Source organism: Cygnus olor, chromosome 3 (assembly GCF_009769625.2).
Source record: "Cygnus olor isolate bCygOlo1 chromosome 3, bCygOlo1.pri.v2, whole genome shotgun sequence".
Classification (NCBI taxonomy): domain Eukaryota; kingdom Metazoa; phylum Chordata; class Aves; order Anseriformes; family Anatidae; genus Cygnus; species Cygnus olor.
In genome coordinates this window covers 45,014,079-45,033,810 of record NC_049171.1, presented here as the reverse complement: position 1 = coordinate 45,033,810, position 19,732 = coordinate 45,014,079, and the positions used below count along the sequence as shown (strand labels likewise).

General features: G+C 38.2%; 1 protein-coding gene across 10 annotated transcripts in view; it reads right to left on the bottom strand.

The window, feature by feature from the left end:
- Window positions 1-19,732, bottom strand: part of GRIK2 (glutamate ionotropic receptor kainate type subunit 2) — a 411,568-nt gene that overhangs the window by 177,550 nt on the left and 214,286 nt on the right. For 9 of the 10 annotated variants that reach the window (XM_040551172.1, XM_040551173.1, XM_040551178.1 and 6 more), the window contains 2 exons: window positions 18,617-18,724; window positions 8,453-8,566 (listed from right to left, as the gene is read on the bottom strand). In XM_040551172.1, the coding sequence (XP_040407106.1) occupies window positions 8,453-8,566; window positions 18,617-18,724 (222 nt within the window). Of the gene's footprint in view, window positions 1-8,452; window positions 8,567-16,725; window positions 17,121-18,616; window positions 18,725-19,732 lie in introns of those variants that run through there. The other variant, XM_040551182.1, reaches the window with a different exon arrangement.

Here is a 19,732-nt window from a genome sequence, read left to right as displayed (position 1 = left end):
TAAGATTTCCTTCTTGAAGAGTGCCCAGCCTTCCTGGACTCCTCTGCCCTTCAGAACCACCTCCCAAGGGACTCTGCCAACCAGTGTCCTGAACAGCTCAAAGTCAGCCCTCCGGAAGTCCAAGACAGCGGTTTTACTGGTCCCCTTCCTGACTTTGCCAAGAATAGAGAACTCTACCATTTCGTGGTCACTCTGCCCAAGACAGCTCCCGACCACCACATCTCCCACCAGTCCTTCTCTGTTTGTGAACAGAAGGTCTAGCGGGGCACCTCCCCTGGTAGGCTCCCTAACCAGCTGCGTCAGGAAACTATCTTCCACGCTCTCCAGAAACCTCCTAGACTGCTTCCTCTGAGCTGTATTGCATTTCCAGGATATGTCTGGGAAGTTGAAGTCCCCCACGAGGACAAGAGCTGACGATTTCACAACTTTTGCCAGCTACCTGTAGAATTCCTCATCCGTCTCTTCATCCTGGTTTGGCGGTCTATAACAGACCCCCACCAGGATGCCTGCCCTGTTGGCCTTCCCACCGATCCTAACCCACAGGGACTCAACCTTATCATTCCCAGTCTCAGTCTCGAGTTCCACAACATCAAAACACTCTCTAATATAGAGAGCCACACCACCACCCCTTCTGTGCTGCCTGTCCCTTCTGAAGAGCCTATAGCCAGTTATTGCAGCACTCCAGTCATGGGAGTGGTCCCACCACATTTCAGTGATGGCAACCAAGATATAGCTAGCCTGCTGCTATATTGATCATGATGGGAAGTATATAAAAAGGTAAAGCACCAAAACTGGAAATTAAGGAGTTGCATATCCTCTTAGATTCTGAAGAAAACAATGATTTAACACACCTGAGTAAACTAAAAATAATAATAATAATAATAATAATCCAGTATACAATTCAATTCAACTATGTGCTGGCAGTACACAAAATTCAAATAGATTTATGAGAGAGAAATAATTATTCAGAGCTGTAACATCAGCAAGTACCAAATATAACTGAATTATTAATTGCTTAATCATCCTAGAATGATACATCCTTGATTATATCTGCATCATGTATCTTTCCACAAAATCTACCACAAAAATGAAAAAGGTTACAAATCTGCAGTTCTGTGTACAAGACGTGAATGACACATTTTTTTATGCAGACAAAAGGTAAAGTTATTCTTTTTATATTTATTCAATTAAATTTTGGGCATAAAACTAAATCATGCTTTAAATATCCTTTGGGTAGCGAGATGGTTGAACTAGGTGATCCTGGAAGTCTTTTCCAATCTTAATGATTCTATGATTCCATACCCTTCCTCTACAGGATGGTTTTTGTTTAGTACTGTTTTATAGGTATAAATCATCTTTGCACATAACTAAATAAAATAACAAATAAATATAAGGAATATGAGGATAGTTCAAAAAAGCATTATGAATTGCTTATTTATAGCTGCCTTTTATACTTTAGTTATTGTTGGGTAATTTCAATAACTCTTTTCAGCTATGAAGACATTTTAAGAGTGATACTTAGAATAATGAATGAACCAAAAATTCTTATGGTGCGGAAATCAAGTGTATGAGCTTAGTTTTGTAGCTCTACATTTCTGTGCTTAGAAAATATATTTATATTGGACATAAGTATATTACTGTATTTTCATTTTGTAGCAAAGTGAGGTATTAATATACAAAAGTGCAGTTCCTAAAAGCATGTTTTCTTCTTGATCACTTGCCACTTCTCTCTTTTTTCGTTTTGGAGAATAGTGCTTTAAAGAAAGGCAGTTCTCTCATTAAGCCTTACACATGATTTTTCTGTGCTGTTTTTTCTACTTTATCAGTTCCCTGCAATAGCCTATAGCATACTGTCAGCTGTGGAGTCTTGATTAGTTTTCTCTGTAGTTTGCTCTAATACTCATTTTTCTTTTTAAGACTCTAGTGGTTTTTGTTTGTTTTAATTCTGCTTACTGAAATTCTTTTTCCTCCTTTGTATTGGGTTCATTAAGATTTTTCCAACTGTGACTATATTCTGCTTTTTCAATTACGATTGAGTCTACTTGAAGATGAAAGTATATTGATAGGCAAAGTAGTAATAAATAAATTGCTATTCATAAATTCATCTAGTGCAAGTAAGGAGGGAATAACATGATCTTTTAGTCTTGATTTCTGCATAATGCAAGCTATAGATAACGAACTGAATGATTGTTCCTTGGTTTATGAGCAATTCAGAAGCTCTGTTACTAGGAGTCAGGGTTCCCAATACCCAATCACTTCTGAGAAGTCTACTGGCATGTAGTTTGGGTGCAAATATCTGGTTTCCAAGATACGTTTGCACAGCAGCCCAGAGTACCAGCAGAACAAGTCTAATGGGGTGGATTTTTTGGGAGGGAAATATTTGAAAAATAAATAAATAAAAAATGCTGTTTGAATCTTTGCTAATCATAGCTTTGGATATCACAAACTTTGACACTGATGTTGTATTTTAGATTAATGTAGAAAGTGCAGTGGAACTTCAGAATTTCTCCAAGAATTAAAATTCTACATTCCAAGCATCTTGCCATTAAAAATAAATCCTAGCTGTCCAGTTCATTAATAAAGAATTCTTATAATGTGATTTTCCTTAACTGACGTTGTTATACAAGATATCAGAGGTGTATTTTTCTTTAGATTTAAGTTGCAAGCTTCTTAAATACTTTTGTTCTCATACATAGTTCAACGTTACTTTGGAACCTTTGTAACCATGGAGTTCAACATTCCTATTATAAGTGTATATGCATGGCATTTTTTTATTTATGCTAAATTGCATACCAGTGTGTACATCTTATCATACAGGTTTGTTTCTCCTGTTCAGCTGAAATGGCTGCTCCATTCATTTCCTTTGTAGCTTTTCGGTGGTTTTCTGTATCTGCCTTCATCAAAGCTCTGTAAAGCTCCAAGTTGTCTAGTTTAACTTTTTCAAGAAATGTGTGAAAGGTATGAAAGGTCTGTGAGGGTCTTGTTACTTCACTTTTGAAATGTTGTGGGTTTTTTTGTTGTTGTTTATTTTTTTCAAATTTTTGCTCGACTTCCCACTAAATCATGCCCCTAAGCACCACGTCCAACCTCTCCTTAAACACCCCCAGGGATGATGACTATACCACACAGAATCTTAAAATATCCCAAGCTGGAAGGGACCCACAAAGATCATCGAATTCAACTCCTGGCTCCACACAGGTCTACCCAAAAATTCAGACCATATGACTGAGAGTGTAGTCCAAACGCTTCTTAAACTCCAACAGGCTTGGTTTCGTGACTATGTCCCTGGGAAGCCTGTTGCAGTGCACAACCACCCACCCTCTCGGTGAAGAATCTTTTCCTAATATCCAACCTGAACCTCCCCTGTCACAGCTTGACTCCATTCCCTCAGGTCCTATCGCTGGTCACCAGAGAGAATAGGTCAGCGCCTGCCTCTCCACTCCCCCTCATGAGGAAGCTGTAGACCGCGACGAGGTCTCCCCTCAGCCTCCTCTTTTCCAGGCTGAACAAACCAAGTGACCTCAGCCACTCTTCATATGTCTTCCCCTCTAGGCCCTTCACCATCTTTGTAGACCTACCACTTCCCTGGGCAACCCGTTCCAATGCCTGACTACTCTTTCTTAGAAGAAATGTCCCCTAATTTCTAACCTGAACCTCCCCTGGTGCACCTTGAGGCCATTCCCTCTTGTCCTATCGCTAGCTATCTGCAAGAAGAGGCCGACCCCCAGCTCCCCACAACTTCCTTTCAGGTAGTTGTAGAGAGCAATAAGGTATCCCCTGAGCCTCCTCTTCTCCAGACTAAACAACCCCAGTTCCCTCAGCCACTCCTCATAAAACTTGTGTTCCAGACCCTTCACCAGCTTCGTAGTCCTCGATGTCCTTCTTGTTGTGATGGACCCAAAACTGAACACAGTACTCAAGGTGCAGCCTCACCAGAACTGAGTACAGGGGAATGATCACCTCCCTGGTCCTGCTGGCTGCACTATTCCTGATATGAGCCAGGATACCATTGGCCTTCTTGGCCTCCTGGGCACACTGCTGCCTCGTGTTCAGGCAAGCATCAGTCAGTACCCCCAGACCCTTTTCCGCTGCACAGCTTTCGAGCCACTCTATCCCAAGCCTGTAATGTTACGTGGGTCTGTTGTGGCCAAACTGCAGGACCTGGCACTTAGCCATGTTGAATCTCATCCCACTGGCCTCTGCCCATCGATCCTATCTGTCCAGGTCCCTCTGCAGGGCCCTCCCACCCTCCAGCAGATCAACAATTCCCCCCAGCTTGGTGTCATCTGCAAACTTACTGAGGGTAAGTAAGTACTCATTATTTCAAATAAAATAATGCAAGTTTAAGTATCACTACACAAAGTCAATCTGATACACACAGTATGTGGACTCAAACCTCACCAATAGACAGATGTTAAAACATAAATATAATTGAAACATCCTAAGTTATTGAGTGTGTTTCTTACAGGATTTTGCAGGGATAGATCCTTGTCCCAGTATTGTTATCACTGGTCTAGAAGAAAGTATAACGTGATTGCTAATGAAGCATGAAGACGACACAAAGGCTAGTTGAGTAATGAGTAATTAAGGGGACAGGTCACTAATACAGACAAGACTATATTCTGGAAAGCTGTAATTCTAAAAAGCAATTAGGAAAAATATGAAAATTACCTATTAGTGGAATGTTTCAAGAAAAATATCTAGGCAGCACATCTGGATACGATATAACAGGAGCATAACTGGTTCAACTGGAATTGCTAAGATGCATTTTTTGATGAGGCACTAGTTTTGATATACATAAAAACAGAAAACTTGAGAAGACCACTGGGAAGAAATGAAAGACTGGAACTCTACAAAACATGCTTTTACTTTAACAAAATATAAGAGTTTGATTTAAATATTATAAAAACAAAAAAAAAAAAGCTAAGAGATATGTTCATAAACCTGTGCAAGAAAAACTTGTGGTAAGACTGCTGTTCTTCGCATAACGAGAACTTGAAAGTCAATAATTAACATCTGAAAGTCAGTCATGTTCCAAATATGTATCAGTTATGTATTTTTCAATTAGTGGCATAAATAAAACAAAAGGTTTAAGTTTTTTGTTTTGTTTTTGTAAATTGCCAAATAAAAACAGATCTTATACATAATCAAAAAGTTACTCACCAAATGTAGTAATAGACCTTATACATAATGAAAAAGTTACTCACCAAATGTAGTAATACGGCTTACATTACAGAAAAGGTTAGATGTACATTGGCATTTGTATCTCCATATCTATGAAAATTCATTCTAGTCAGAATATATGTTAGTAGCTAAAACTTCCTTATTAAAGAATAAAACTGTTGCGAAGTTCTGGTGGTTTAACACCAGTAGGTAGCTCAGCACCACCACACGGCTTTCTGACTCCCCTTCCTCAACATAACAGGGAGAAAAAACATGATAAAATAAAGGCCATGGGTTGAAATAAGGACAAGGAGATAGCTTACCAGTTACTTTCATGGACAAAACAGACTCAATATAAGAATATTAATGTAATTTGTCTATTGCTAACAGATCAGAGCGTTGAGAAATAAAAGCAAATTAAAAACACTTCCCCCCCCCATTCACCCTCCTCTACCTGCTCCCCTCGAGCACTGCCAGGGGATGGCAAATTGGAGTTATGGTCAGTATATAGCACTTCATCTCTGCCTCTTATTCACCTTTATACTCTTCCCCTGCTCCAGTGAGGGGTCCCTCCCACGGGGTGCTGTCCTTCCCAAACTGATCCTGTGTGGGCTTCCCACAGGCAGCAGCTCTTCAAGAACTGCTCCAACATGGCTCCGTACCACAGGGTCCATCCATCAGGAGCAAACTGCTCCAGCACGGGTCCCCCACGGGCGGCAGCTACCCCCAGACCCCCTGCTCCTGTGTGGGCTCCTCTCCACAGGCTGCAGCTCCAGCCCGAGGCCTGCTCCTGCGGGGGCTCTCCATGTGCCGCACCCTCCTCCAGGCCACATCCACGTGCTCCACCGGGGGCTCCTCCGCAGGCTGCAGCGTGGAGCCAGAAGAGGCTCCACGCCAGAGCATGGGCCTCTTCAAGGTCTGCAGGGAACTTCTGCTCCTGTCCTCCTTCTGCACTGACCTTGGGGTCTGCAGGGCTGTTTCTCACAGGCTGTTTCTCACAATTTCTCATTCCTTTCTCCCAGTTGTTGTGAAACTACTGTTCCACAGCAGTTTTTTTTCCCTTTCTTAGATATGTTCTCACAGAGGCATAAACATTATTGTCCTTTGGCTCAGCTTTGGCCAGCAGTGGGTCCCCTTTTGGAGCCAGCTGGAGCTGGCTCTGATCTGACATGGGGAAGCTTCTGGATTCTTCTGACAGAAGCCACCCCTGCAGCCCCCCTGCTACCATAAGCTTGCCATGTAAGTCCAATAAATATGTGAATTATTTTTGGATATCTGCAAACTCACAATGGTGGTGACAGCCAACAAATACAGCAGATGCACTTCTGGAAAATTTTTAATTTCTTGCAATTATAATTGCTATTTCAAAATTATGGTTTGGAAATTACTGAACATTTATTTCTATGTAACTAAATACATGTAACTGTAAGAAAGTCAAAAACATCTCATTCACCACAGTGAATTTGTCAGTAATGGTAATGAAAAAGAAGTTACTTGAAATGTTTCTTCTGATCCATGATAAAATAATTAAATCTGATTAAAATTTTCAACTTAATTATCAAGCAATAACTGATGAAAATGATGAAGCATAGAATCATTTAGGTTGGAAAAGACCTCTAAGATCATCTGATCAAATTTTAACCTAGCACTGCCAAGTCTATCACTAAAACACGTCCTTAAATATCACATCTGCACATCTTTTAAATTCTTCCAGGGATGGTAACTCAACCACTTCCCTGGGCAGCCTGTTCCAATGCTTTACAAATCTTTCAGTGAATTATTTTTTTTTCCTAACATCCAACCTAAACATTCCCTGGCACAATTTGAGGCCATTTCTTCTTGAACTATTGCTTGTTGCTTGGGAGAAGAGATCAGCCCCCACCCCACTACAACCTCCTTTGAGGTAGTTGTAGAAAGTAATAAGGTCTCTGAGCCTCCTTTCCTCTAGGCTAAATAACATCAGTTCTGTCAGCTGCTCCTTGTAAGGCTTGCTCTCTAGACCCTTCACCAACTTCATTGCCTTTCTTTGGACATGCTCCATCACCTCAATGTCTTTCTTTTAGTGAGGGGCCCAAAACTGAATACAATATTCTAGCTTTGGTCCCACCAGAGCTGAGTACAGGGGGACATTCACAGGGGACTTCATGACACACTATTTCTGATACAAGTCAGGATGCTGTTGACCTTCTTGGCCACCTGAGCACCCTGCTGGCTCATATTCAACCGGCTATTGACCAATAACCCCAGGTGCTTTTCTGCTGGCCATCTTTCCAGCCACTCTTCCCCCAACTTAAAACGCTGCATGTGGTTGTCGTGACTCAAGCACAGGACCAACACTTATCATTGCTGTACTTCACATAGTTGGCCTTGGCCCATTGGTCCAGCCTATACAGATCCGTCTGTAGAGCCTTCCTACCCTCAAGGTAGGAACACTCCTGCCTCTTGGTGTCATCTGCAAACTTAGCGAGTGTACTTGATCCCCTTTTCTAGATCATCGATAAAGATAGTGAAGAGATCTGGTCCAAAACTGAGGCCTCGGGGACATCACTTGTAACCAGCCATCATCTGGATTTAACTCCATTTACCACAACTCTTTGGGCATAGCCACCCAGACAGTTTTTTACTCAGCAAAGTGTATGCCTGTCCAAACCATGAGCAACTAGTTTCTGCAGAAGAATGCTGTGGAAAACAGTATCAAAAGCTTTACTAAAATCTAGGTAAACCACATCCACAGCATTTCTCTCATCCACTAAGCAGATTACCTTGTCGTAGAAGGAGATCAGGTTAGTTAAGCAGGGCCTGCCTTTCATAAAGCCATGCTGATCGCGCCTGATCACCTGGTTGTCCTGAATGTGCCATGTGATGGCACTCAAGATGATCTGCTCCATAAACACTTCCTACTTTCCTTAAAAGTGGTATCATGATGTTAAGTAGCAAATGAAAGCAATAAATTTTGTATGGCTTATAGCCAGACTACTTTGTTTGAATCAAACAAGTTTTGTCCTCTCACATGGTGCTGAACTAAACTGTTTTGTCAATTATCCAAACATTTAGTCAATAATAAGGAAACTGAAATTACTCATCAACTGACATAATTCTAAACGGATAATTTACTTACAATTTTGATGAGAGTAAATATCCATTACCAACTTAAATGGAGTTCATTCATGAAACAGTAATTGCTAAGTAACTGTAACATATATTACAGATTGTTCATTACTGTTGTAATTAGTATAGCATGTTCTTTCAGTTTTCCTGTATTTCTGGAAATGTAGATATAGTTGCTTACCAAAATGGTGGTAACAATTAAGGAGCGATTGGACAGGGAATCCGTGATGTTTGCTGGTTTTCCTTTCTGATTCTCTGTCATGTTAAGGCCACTCAGTGGATCCCAAGTTCCAACCTATAAAACAGTATATTACTATGTAAATTGTCCATTAGTTACATTTCAATGTCTAGAAAATAATGCTTTAAGGAAAAACAGATTGCTACAGAAGAAAAAAAGATCAGTAGCATTTATTATTCACCCGTGTTCCATTATCTTTTGTCATTACATTGAAAGTCTGCTTTTTTAATATATGATTCATGATACTTCAGACTGTGTTTCGTGAAGTGTGACATAAGGGGAAAAATGATGCGCATAATGTCTACAGCCACACTGAATACTTAATTTTCCATTTAACTTTCATACTTCAAGATAAACCACATTTGAAGATAACTCAATAGTTGGGTGGAAATTCATTTGCAGAGCATAGAGCATCCTCTCTACAGAAAGATCTATCGTTTTCTCTCATCAGAGAGAACAAACGGGCAAAAGATGTTTTCGTAAAAATGTAACAGGGAAGGCTGAAAGTGAAATAACTTAACTGATTTCCAGATAAATGTTCAGTATATATATCTTTTGACACTTTGTACCTTGAATTTCTTACTCCAGCAAAGTCAATAGGATTTTTATCTAAGCTAGGAACCAGGGTTATGATTTAAGGTTCAAGTCAAGGACAATCTCATGTACTAAGTGGTAAGTAGTGGGTCTTATGCTTATATCATTCATCTGCAATTTCATCACTGTAAAATGAAAGCAGGCAAGCAATAAATACATCTGGTTTTAGACATCAGATTATTTTTTGTATTACTACACTGTCTAGAAAATAAAAACTTTATTTTTTGTTTTTAGAAAATATTTTAAATATTACTTCAAATACTCAGCAACATCTACAATATGAGCTAAAGATTCTTTAAAATTGAATATGGACAGTAATTCAATAATTCTGTGAGGTAGCAGGTTTTATTGTGAATATATATATACATATGTATATATATGCGTATATATAAACACATACAGAGGAATATTTGTCAAATCTTTCAAACTGATTCCTGAGAAACTGCTTTTAAGCGATTCATTACAGCATGGCTGTCAACTAAGTTTAGGACACAATTCAGTATGGCTTGAATAAAGAGAGTTTAATCTTTAAAACCGAGCATACAGTGGAGTATGAATCAGCAGAAGCTGTAAGAGAGAAAAGGCAAGTTTGATCTCTTTTTCTACCATGTCCTGTTCCTCAGGAACATTTTATCTTTCTTCTTTGCATATAACACTCAGTTACAAGGCAAGGGCCACTCCTTTGAATGGCTATGATTCTTAAATTTTGGCTATTCAGTACCTCTTATAGTGAGGACAGAACTGTGAAGGGAAGAACGGGGAACACGTGTCTCAAATACAATTGGACAATAACATCGAACACATCATCTCAAAGCACTGAAATCAAAGCTTACTATTAAAAAAAAAATTCTTCATTTACTATTTTAGTATTACTTCATTTTGTGACTTGAAAGGTTTTTAGGAACCCAAAACAATCAGCCCTGCAGTTTGGCCACAATTAAGAAATTGTAAAAGGACTGAGAACTTTTTGTTGCAATATTCTGTTAGTTACAGCAATCAAAGTGTTCCTTCTACTTTGACGAAAGAGCAAACTAGGAAAATAGACTAATAAGGGGTGACAAAGACCAGAGCTTGAGTCTGTCCCTGCTGTTTTATTCACATAATTGAACCTAGACTAATCTCCCCTGTAAGAAGATTCAGTTTCAGTAACACGAGTAGTACAAAAATTTCTAAGGGAATGTCATCACCTTATTTGATCATTTTCAAACCCCGAATTCATTAAATCATATATTTTATTCTGTGGTTCATAATTCAGATATACCTGGACAAAAGCCAACACACTATTAATTAAAATACTTCTTCCCCTAATTTTTAATACAGTTACAGCCACAAGCAAATGAATAATTATCAACTATTAGATTTTGGGTTTTATCTACTACATCCATCTAAACTAATAAGAACTATCAACTGCACAATTTTAAAAAGGAACTTGTATCTTGATAAACTATTGCGTTATTTTTCTAAATGAGGTTAAGTGTACTTGTGTTGCACAAAATCATCTATTTTTGTAAATCAATAATCTAAGAAATGGAACAAAAGTAGGATGTTCCACATAGTACATCTTTTGCATGTTATTAATGAACTCAAAAACTTATGCCAGGCATTCTGATGTACTATGTGGAACAGTATCACATATACATCTCCTCAAAACTGCTCCTTCTAGAGAAAACAGTGCATAAACAATGCATTAAATTCATTTTTTTCTATTTGCTTAAGCACGATGTTTTAATTCTAAAATAGCCTTTTGAACAGAACAGAATTGCTAATGGGTTTTCACTAAAAAATCAAGAGTACTTTAAATGCCATAAATGTTGAAAAAGCAAATCAAGGTACTCTGCTACATGTAACTTCAATTCAAACAACTTGCAATTTACTTCTACATCTATTCACATCTATTCACATCTATTTCCAACAAAATTTCAAGTTCTCCTTTAAACTGAAACAACCTGATACACTGATGTACACAGTAGAGAGGATGTTCACATAGTAAATATAGTCACAGGGCAACTGTCTGATTTCCCCCCTGTAAATTCAACATGGCACTGAAACAGAAACTTTTCAAAGGTTATCAAAAAAGTAATAATGAGAAGCCCGCATTCCCAGCCTTTGATCCCCAGTTCTTCCATTCAAGTGCCCTAAATAACTAGATTGTAAAATAAGCTTGTATACAAATAAAAAGTTCACATTCAGCTAGTTAACAGTTTTAAAAGAAGTGGTAGCTTCCTTTCATCCCAATGATTTTCAAAGGTACAGCATGATTTTAATTTATCTCCTCTAGCATGTCTAAAGCACATAGAATCATTAAGGTTAGAAAAGACCTCCAAGATCATCTGGTCCAAACATCCCTCTACCACCGATGTTACCCACTAAACCAAGCACTAAGTCCAACATTTCCTTAAACACCTCTTTCCACTTTAAAATAAAAATGCAGTTTTCTATTTAGTAAAAATCTGCTTCGAGTCATGCTGAGCATAATTCAGCAAACTATTTACGAAAAAAATCTAAATTGTTTCAATGGCAATGCAGGGAAAAAGTTTGTAGTTCCTTTAGTAAAATTCAGACTTTCTTCAAATCTACTACCCTTACTAAGATCAATCCAATATAATTCACCATCACCCCAAAAAAGAAGCATTGTATATTCCTGCAACTTAAATTTGCTGAGCTTATATATACTCCAAACTAGTTTACTAGTCTGATGAGATGTTATACACAAACATTTAATATATTAAAGTAGCTTTCTTACTGCAGCATGTTTGAGAAAAAGAAATTTATGAATAAGCACATTTCCTTTGCCATTACTTTACTTCAAAACTCCCCTAAGAGAAGGAACCTTTATTTCCGAATTTAAGTCAACAAAAACTGTACCTACTACTCACAGTGAAGTGCCATAAGCATTGTAATAGGAAGGATCATTGCCCCTCTGCAGTGGTACCAATTGTCCATCTATGGGCCACCATCACAGAGTTATTCAACCCCCGAATAATTGAGAAATGTGTCTCTAGTTAACCATCTTTATTACATTTTGTACAGTAGTTAGTAGTACACCAGTGATTACTTCAAGAAAATAACTGTTCTCCTGTCTTAATAATATTATTTCTTCATATTTATGTCTTTCCAATTTGGGTATTGCTTCAGTTATTCTGCTTTCTTAAAAAAATACAAATAAAAATAAAACTACTTTCTCTCTGAGAAATATGTTAATACCCATACTTCTGGTTTGTGTTTTTTTTTCCCATGTCATTAATAAAAATATTAAATAAAACAAGATCTGATATCCTGGACAATGGATTACAACTCATTTTGTGTCATCTATCTTTGTTCTGTGTATCGGATGCTGAGCAAGATTTCAATCCAGTTGTTAACATCTCTATTCAATAAATGTGATTCTTTTTCAGTGACAAATTTTCATATTAAATGTATTAAACTCAGGTATGTGTTATCTCCTTGAAGCATAAGATAATTTTCCGCGTGATGTGACTTCAATGCAAACACTGATTGATTACGGTTTGAATGATAATTTGCTTATTACACCAGATTGCCACAGTTTGGGATTTCTACTGTACTTAACCACAAATAGTTGCAGTCTGGCCAGATTGACTGTCAGCAATTTTTGTTTTTTTTGTACCTTACATTAGCAGCACTCGAATCATCAATTAATTTTGTCATTTTCATCTTCCAAGAAACTATCATTTTTGTCAGACAGGATTTTTTATTTGGAAAAAGCATACTTTTTTTTTTTTTTGATGCTTGATTATCACCCCTCTTTCAAGAGTTTCAGGAACAGGTAATTCATGCAATCTATGTTTACAGAAGACATTTTTTTTAAACGTGATGAGCAATTTCTCTGTCGTCACTGACTTCAGAATGAGCAGTGGTTACAAGTAAGACACAAGATTTAGGTAATTTCCTATTAACTATACAATTTATTTGTCACATTAAAAAAAAAAATCTCTAAAAAATAGGTCTTCTACAAATATTTCGCAATAATTCTCTTCTCCTCTCCAAAGTTTTGGTTTTGTTTTGTTTTCAAAAAATCATTTTAAATTCATAGATAGAGATGCTTGACAAGATGCTGGTTTGGGAAGAACATAAAGAACATACAAGAGACTGACAAAGATGAGGAAGGGTTCCTGAAGAAATAGGAAAACAGAAAGAAAGGGAATGGAAAGGACAAAGAGATGGAGAGGGACATGAGAAGAGATATTGGAAAGGTAGAAGGTGAGGTGGAAAGAACAATAGAGAGGGAAAAAGGGAAAGGAGAAAAGGTGAAGGAGGCACATGTATTGGTTTTATGTGGAAAGGGTTTGGTAGCGGGGGGATGCAGGGGTGGCCTCTATAACCAGAGCCCAGCAGTTGCCCCATGTCAGATCAGAGCCAGCTCCAGCCGGCTCTGAAAGGGACCCACTGCTGGCCAAAGCTGAGCCAAAGGACAATAATGTTTATGCCTCTGTGAGAACATATCTAAGAAAGGGAAAAAAAACTGCTGTGGAACAGTAGTTTCACAACAACTGGGAGGAAGGAATGAGAAATTGTCTTGTCCTGCAGACCCCAAGGTCAGTGCAGAAGGAGGGCAGGAGGTGCTCCAGGTGACAGAGCAGAAGTTCCCTGCAGACCTTGAAGAGGCCCATGCTCTGGCAGAGCAGATCTCCACACGGCAGCCTGCGGAGGAGCCCCCGGTGGAGCACGTGGATGTGGCCTGGAGGAGGGTGCAGCCAATGGAGAGCCCCCGCAGGAGCAGGCCCCAAGCCGGAGCTGCAGCCCATGGAGAGGAGCCCACACAGGAGCAGGGGGTCTGGGGGTAGCTGCCACCCATGGGGGACCCGTGCTGGAGCAGTTTGCTCCTGATGGATGGACCCTGTGGTACGGAGCCATGTTGGAGCAGTTCTTGAAGAGCTGCTGCCTGTGGGAAGCCCACACAGGATCAGTTTGGGAAGGATGGCATCCCGTAGGAGGGACCCCATATGGAGCAGGGGCAGAGAGTGACCGTGAAGGAACAGCAGAGACGAAGCATTAGGGACTGACCACAACCCCCATTCCCTGTTCCCCTGCACCACTCAGGGCAAGGAGGTGGTAGAAGAGGGTGGATGGACTGCAAGTGTTTTTAGTTTGCTTGTAGTTTGACTGTTCTAGTCCATTAGTGATAGGCAATCAATTATATTAAACTCCCTATGCTGAGTCTGTTTTACCTGTGATGATAATAGTTGAGTGATCACCCTGTCTTTACCTCAACCCTTGAGCCCTTTTCATCGTATTTTCTCCCCCTTTCCCTTTGAGGATGGGGAGTGAGAGAGTGGTTGTGGAGGAGTTCAGCTGCACAGCTGGGTAAAGCCACCACAGTAGGGAGAGAAGGAGTTCGTAGAAGAGTGCAGGAAAAAATGTGTATGATGGAGAGATGGAGCACACAATGCGAAGGAAGGGGACAGAGAGGAGAGAGTGGGAAGTGAATGAGTTTCAGCTTTAAAGTGAAAACAATGGAAAGGGAAGGGAAGACAATGGGAAAAGGAAAAACAGAACTCTAAAATGAAAGAACTGGCTAAAATGTATTCTCTCTACTGGAAAGCATAATAGGGTTTGCGTTCTTTCAAAATAAACAAGTTTTCTTCAAAGATGTTTTTAGTTCAGATTGATTTCTCTTTCTCAGTAAAATAACCTATAAGAACCAAATACTAAGCAATTCAGGCTAATGAGCATATAGCTTAAGTTTCCTTAATGGAATCATCATAGAATGGCTTAGGTCCAAAGGGACCTTAAAGATCATCTAGTTCCAACCCTCCCTGCCATGAGCAGGGATGCTTACCCATTAGATCAGGTTGCCCAGGGTCTCATCCAACATCTCCAGGGATGGGGCATCCACTATTTCTCTGGGCAACCAATACATTTTTCTGAACAACCATCCTTCTCCTAATCTGCTATCACTACACCCTACAGTAACTGCTCTGCTTTTGCTTATATGTATCTTTAAACATGTAGCATTCCTCATCATTCTTTGCCAATGCTTTCCCAACTCCTAAACTTTTATAATGATAACTGTTACTGTTCTTTCCAAAGCTTGTCAGAATATTTTGTTGAAGTAATATTATCACATCCCTTTAAAGCCAAAATGCACCACAAAGTGCACCACAAAGGCAGTGAAGATGCTCCTTTTCTCTGAGCATCCATATACACAGCTCAAGCACACATTGGTTGTTTTAAAACATCCATATCCTTTTACTACTGTTTCTGTTATTGTCTCTCACGTATCTTTCATTATTACTACTTCCCAAGTCTGTGTTTTAGAGTACTGTATTTTCTGTTGACTTTTATTTTCTTCACATATTTCTAATCTCTGTAGACTTTTTTTTTTACTTCTGTATTTTCAGTGGGTTATGCATCTCCTAATATATTGTCAACTAAGAATTAAATTAACATGCTTTTGTGTTTCTACCTTTATATTGATACGGAAGGTAAAATATAAAACGGACACAATACAGATCCATATGGAAGATACCATTCCTTTAGCCCACTACACATCCATTATGCAGTATCTTACACCAACATTCTCCTGGGAAATTTCCAGTCCACATACTTATTAACAAGAAATTGTTAATAAAGTCAACTTTTTTTTTAGTAAGGTTGTGAAGTAGTATCAGATATGTCACTTGAATGCAAATATATTACACTGTCTCCCTTCCTTTAATTGTTTTGCATTTCTGCCAGGAAAGAAATTAAGTACACTTTGAAGATTTTTCCCTGAAAACCCATGCTGCTTGATGGTTCTCAAATGCCGCCTGATGTCCTTATAGTCATCCTAGATTTCAGAGACTTCCTTTTCTCATTTTCAACAGCTTATCACTTCGTTATACGCAGACTCTTCAGCCACTACTGACTTATTCAGCTATTCCCATGTCATAAATTCTGCCATTTATGTTTTCAGTAAGGAAGACAGGTTGCATTGTTCCTATTATTCTCATAAACAAAGTAAATTTGCTTTGCAACTTTAATCACAATTATACACTGTCTTTCCTTAACTTTGCCTAACTCCCTTCATGGAATACTTCATAGTAAGCCATTTGAATATCCAAGCATTGCTTCATGTTTTAAAATATAGTTTAGTTCTATAATCACAGGTTTTCCACTGGACCTTTTTGAAAATCATATTACCTATTTAGTTGTTTCAAAGCAAGCTCACACCTTATGAACTTCTTTGAGTGAGGTGGGGGTTGGCCTGTTCTCCCACATGCCTGGTGACAGGATGAGGGGGAATGGGCTAAAGTTGCGCCAGGGGAGGTTTAGGTTGGATATTAGGAAGAACTTCTTTACTGAAAGGGTTGTTAGGCATTGGAATGGACTGCCCAGGGAAGTGGTTGAGCCACCATCCCTGGAGGTCTTTAAAAGACGTTTAGATATAGAGCTTAGTGATATGATTTAGTAGAGGATTTGTTAGTGTTAGGTCAGAGGTTGGACTAGGTGATCTTGGAGGTCTCTTCCAACCTAGACGATTGTGTGATATCTTCCTAATAAGAAAACATTAATATCCCAAAACTAGTATCGGGGAGAAATATGTTGTTTAAACTAATCTCTCTCTTCAGCTATTTTCAGGAGAAAAAAAAAAAGGAAATAGAACTCTGCAGCATGGTGGTTTCCCTGAATTTCTCTTTTTATTTGTCAGTACAATATTGCCTTGGGGCAATAGAGGATAAAACTTTATCTGAAGATGAAGGAAAGCAGTGTTTACAGAACACAGAAAACCACATCTAAATAACAACTATACAGTAAATAAAAACTAAATACATTGCCCTGCAGATGGAAACCTTTGTCTGCTGATCATAACATTGTGAGACACTGCAGCCTCCTGCATTGCCTCTCTATACCAGGTTGGCCGGTGATGAAGGGGAACGTGATCTTTTTTCAGATCACTGTGGAGTTACATAGGTAGGCCAAATAGATGTAGGTGTTCCCAAAGCCATTAGTTCAAATCTCAACAATATTAGGATTCAAAAAAGGACATTTCTCAATCTTCCAGTCTCTCCCTCTATCTCTGTAGAAGAAAAATTCATGTCAGAAGATAGACAAACTTGTCAGGCTGCCTATTCTTAATTTTTAATGCCCCTTACAAATAGAAAACTTGTATTCCAAGGAAAGAATAAAAAAGTTCTCTCTCAAAATACAGAGAAATTCCAAAATTAAGTTATTTCTTTTTCAGGCAAATTTTACCGAATTAGTAAGATGCAAAGAAAATACAAATACATATACCCACATGTTTACACATAGGTGATGGGATTGGAACTGTATGTAAAGCTAAACTCAATATAGATCAAACTATAATAATGCATGGTTCAAGGTCCAACTGTCTACTCTTCACCAGGTTCTCTCAAAACTATGGATGTGGCTAGAAGTATGCAGTTAAGAGGCTACTGTCAGACACCAGATTAGCAACTTTAGAAGATTTTGAAGCCAGATATCAGGCAGGGAATAGGCATGCTACATGTAACACATTAAATGTTTTTGAAAGCCTGTACATTGTAATGCCTTTACATGGAGTCTCAATTTAGAAGTTAATGTTAAACTCCTGATTTATTTTTTTTACTGGGTATTATTTGTATGATATACAATGGCAGCATGAAAATCTACTTGCAACATCAGTCATTTTTAAGTCTTGTTTCCTGAAATTATGTTTAAGAAGTAGGTACGTAGAAAAGGTATGCTTTTCAAGATATTCTAAGGATTCCTCTAATTTTTTCTCTCAGGTCTGTCTCATATTTCAAGGCAGATTTTTCTGAATCCAAAAACTCCAAATTTTATGGTTGTGACATTCAAATTTGAGCGCCTAGGGATTTAGCACAGCACTTCCACTTGACACCGAGGTGAAATGTGCTTGGCAGGTCCCCTCGACTCTCTGAAATTGACTGAATTGAACAATGTTTATCCATTTGTTATGGCATTGTCTGAAGAAAGTGACACTAGCATTTGGAAAGAACTTCCTTTGGAATCAAACACCTAAGTGTATAGACCTATTTTCATAAGTATCCAGAACCAATAAGCCATGGTAAGAGGAAGTATAGATCTGGAGTCTCCCACATTTTTGAAGAGAAGAAATAATATTCATACTTAGGGGAATTTGCTTTGTAATAATGACACAATTGTCTGGCAGACATGCACAAATACTAAGAGGAAAATCTCAATGTTTTTAATTTTAATGGTACTGAAACACACAACAAAATCACCATGGGGAAAAACATATTGCACAAAAAGTATTTAAGTTGTCAGAACTAATGTTTCAGCTTTACTGCCTTCTAAGAAAAAACAACCCTACACACAAGATTTTGAGTCAGAACTATTTTTGAAAAAAAAACTTTCAAAACCACATATTTATTCCCATATAAAATTTCATTTTGTTGTAGATGGTATATAAATGTTTGTTTTTTATCCAGAGGAAAAAAATAAGTTCCTTTTGTGAGATTAGAGGGAGGGAGGGGGCAAAGGAGGCTAAGTTTCTATGTTTTACATCACTTTAGAGATAAACATCTTACACACCTTTTCAAGGCCTTCTTCCTTGAGGCTGATAACATCTAAATCAAAATCTGTCCTTAAGCCATTAGATTTGTTGAAAGTTATCCTGCCTGTGAGGCCTTCCCAGTGAGCCTAGAGAAAAAGAAAAAAAAGTCTATAAATACCTCTTCCTATTATTTCCCCAGAAAGAAAAATTTTACCAAATTCTGTCAAAATTGGAATATTATTTACCTAAATCATTGTGGCTGATTTAAATATATATATTTCATATTCACTTTTTGCTAATTAAATTAACCTTTCTTTAATCTTCATAGACAACTTTTTAATCAACTTTCCACATTAGCCAATAAACTCTTCATTTCTCCACTATTAATGCATGTACTATTCATGCAGTTCTGTTTCCCTGCCCCCCAATCCCAATCTCTTCCATTAACTCTGGATTTCATTCTTCTGTCAGGACATTTCAGTCAAACTTTCGCAAGATGATGCGTCCCCTGAAACCATGCTAAGACACCAAAAATTGAGGTCACTGAGCCAGTCTTCCAGAGTTGATTCCTTACTAATTTAATTAATATCCTAATAAAAAATAATAAAAATAAAAAACTTACAGTCAGCATGGTTCTTAAACTATATTAAACTAGAGGAAGAAGCATGGAAGACAAAGTTATCTTAAAATCAATTAGTATTAAAAACAGGATTATATTCCATTGCAAATATTTATCTTTACCATGGTATTTTGCATATCTAGAATGAGAAACTAGTAGTTATTTACAGTACAAGAATACCCTATTTGAATATTCTATAATCTTTAGCGCCTTAAATCTCCTAGACAGTACTATAACTTTAAATTTATCTAACCATATCTCAGCAGTATACTAGGAGAACAATGCTATATATATTTACCATGGCAAAAGAAGTGAAAATTAAAGCTTCATTCCTGGCCTCTTCAAACTTATACTAGCATTTAGTTGCTGAATTTTTCAGAGTCTATGGTCTTGAGGGGTTGTTTTTTTTAATTCCACAAACATTCCAAAAAAACAAGTATCCACAATTAAAAGTTTTATTTAGAATGCAGTTATTTCACCCTTTTATGTTTCTGTGTATGATACACTTTGTTCCAGCTAGGACTGGAAAACCTGT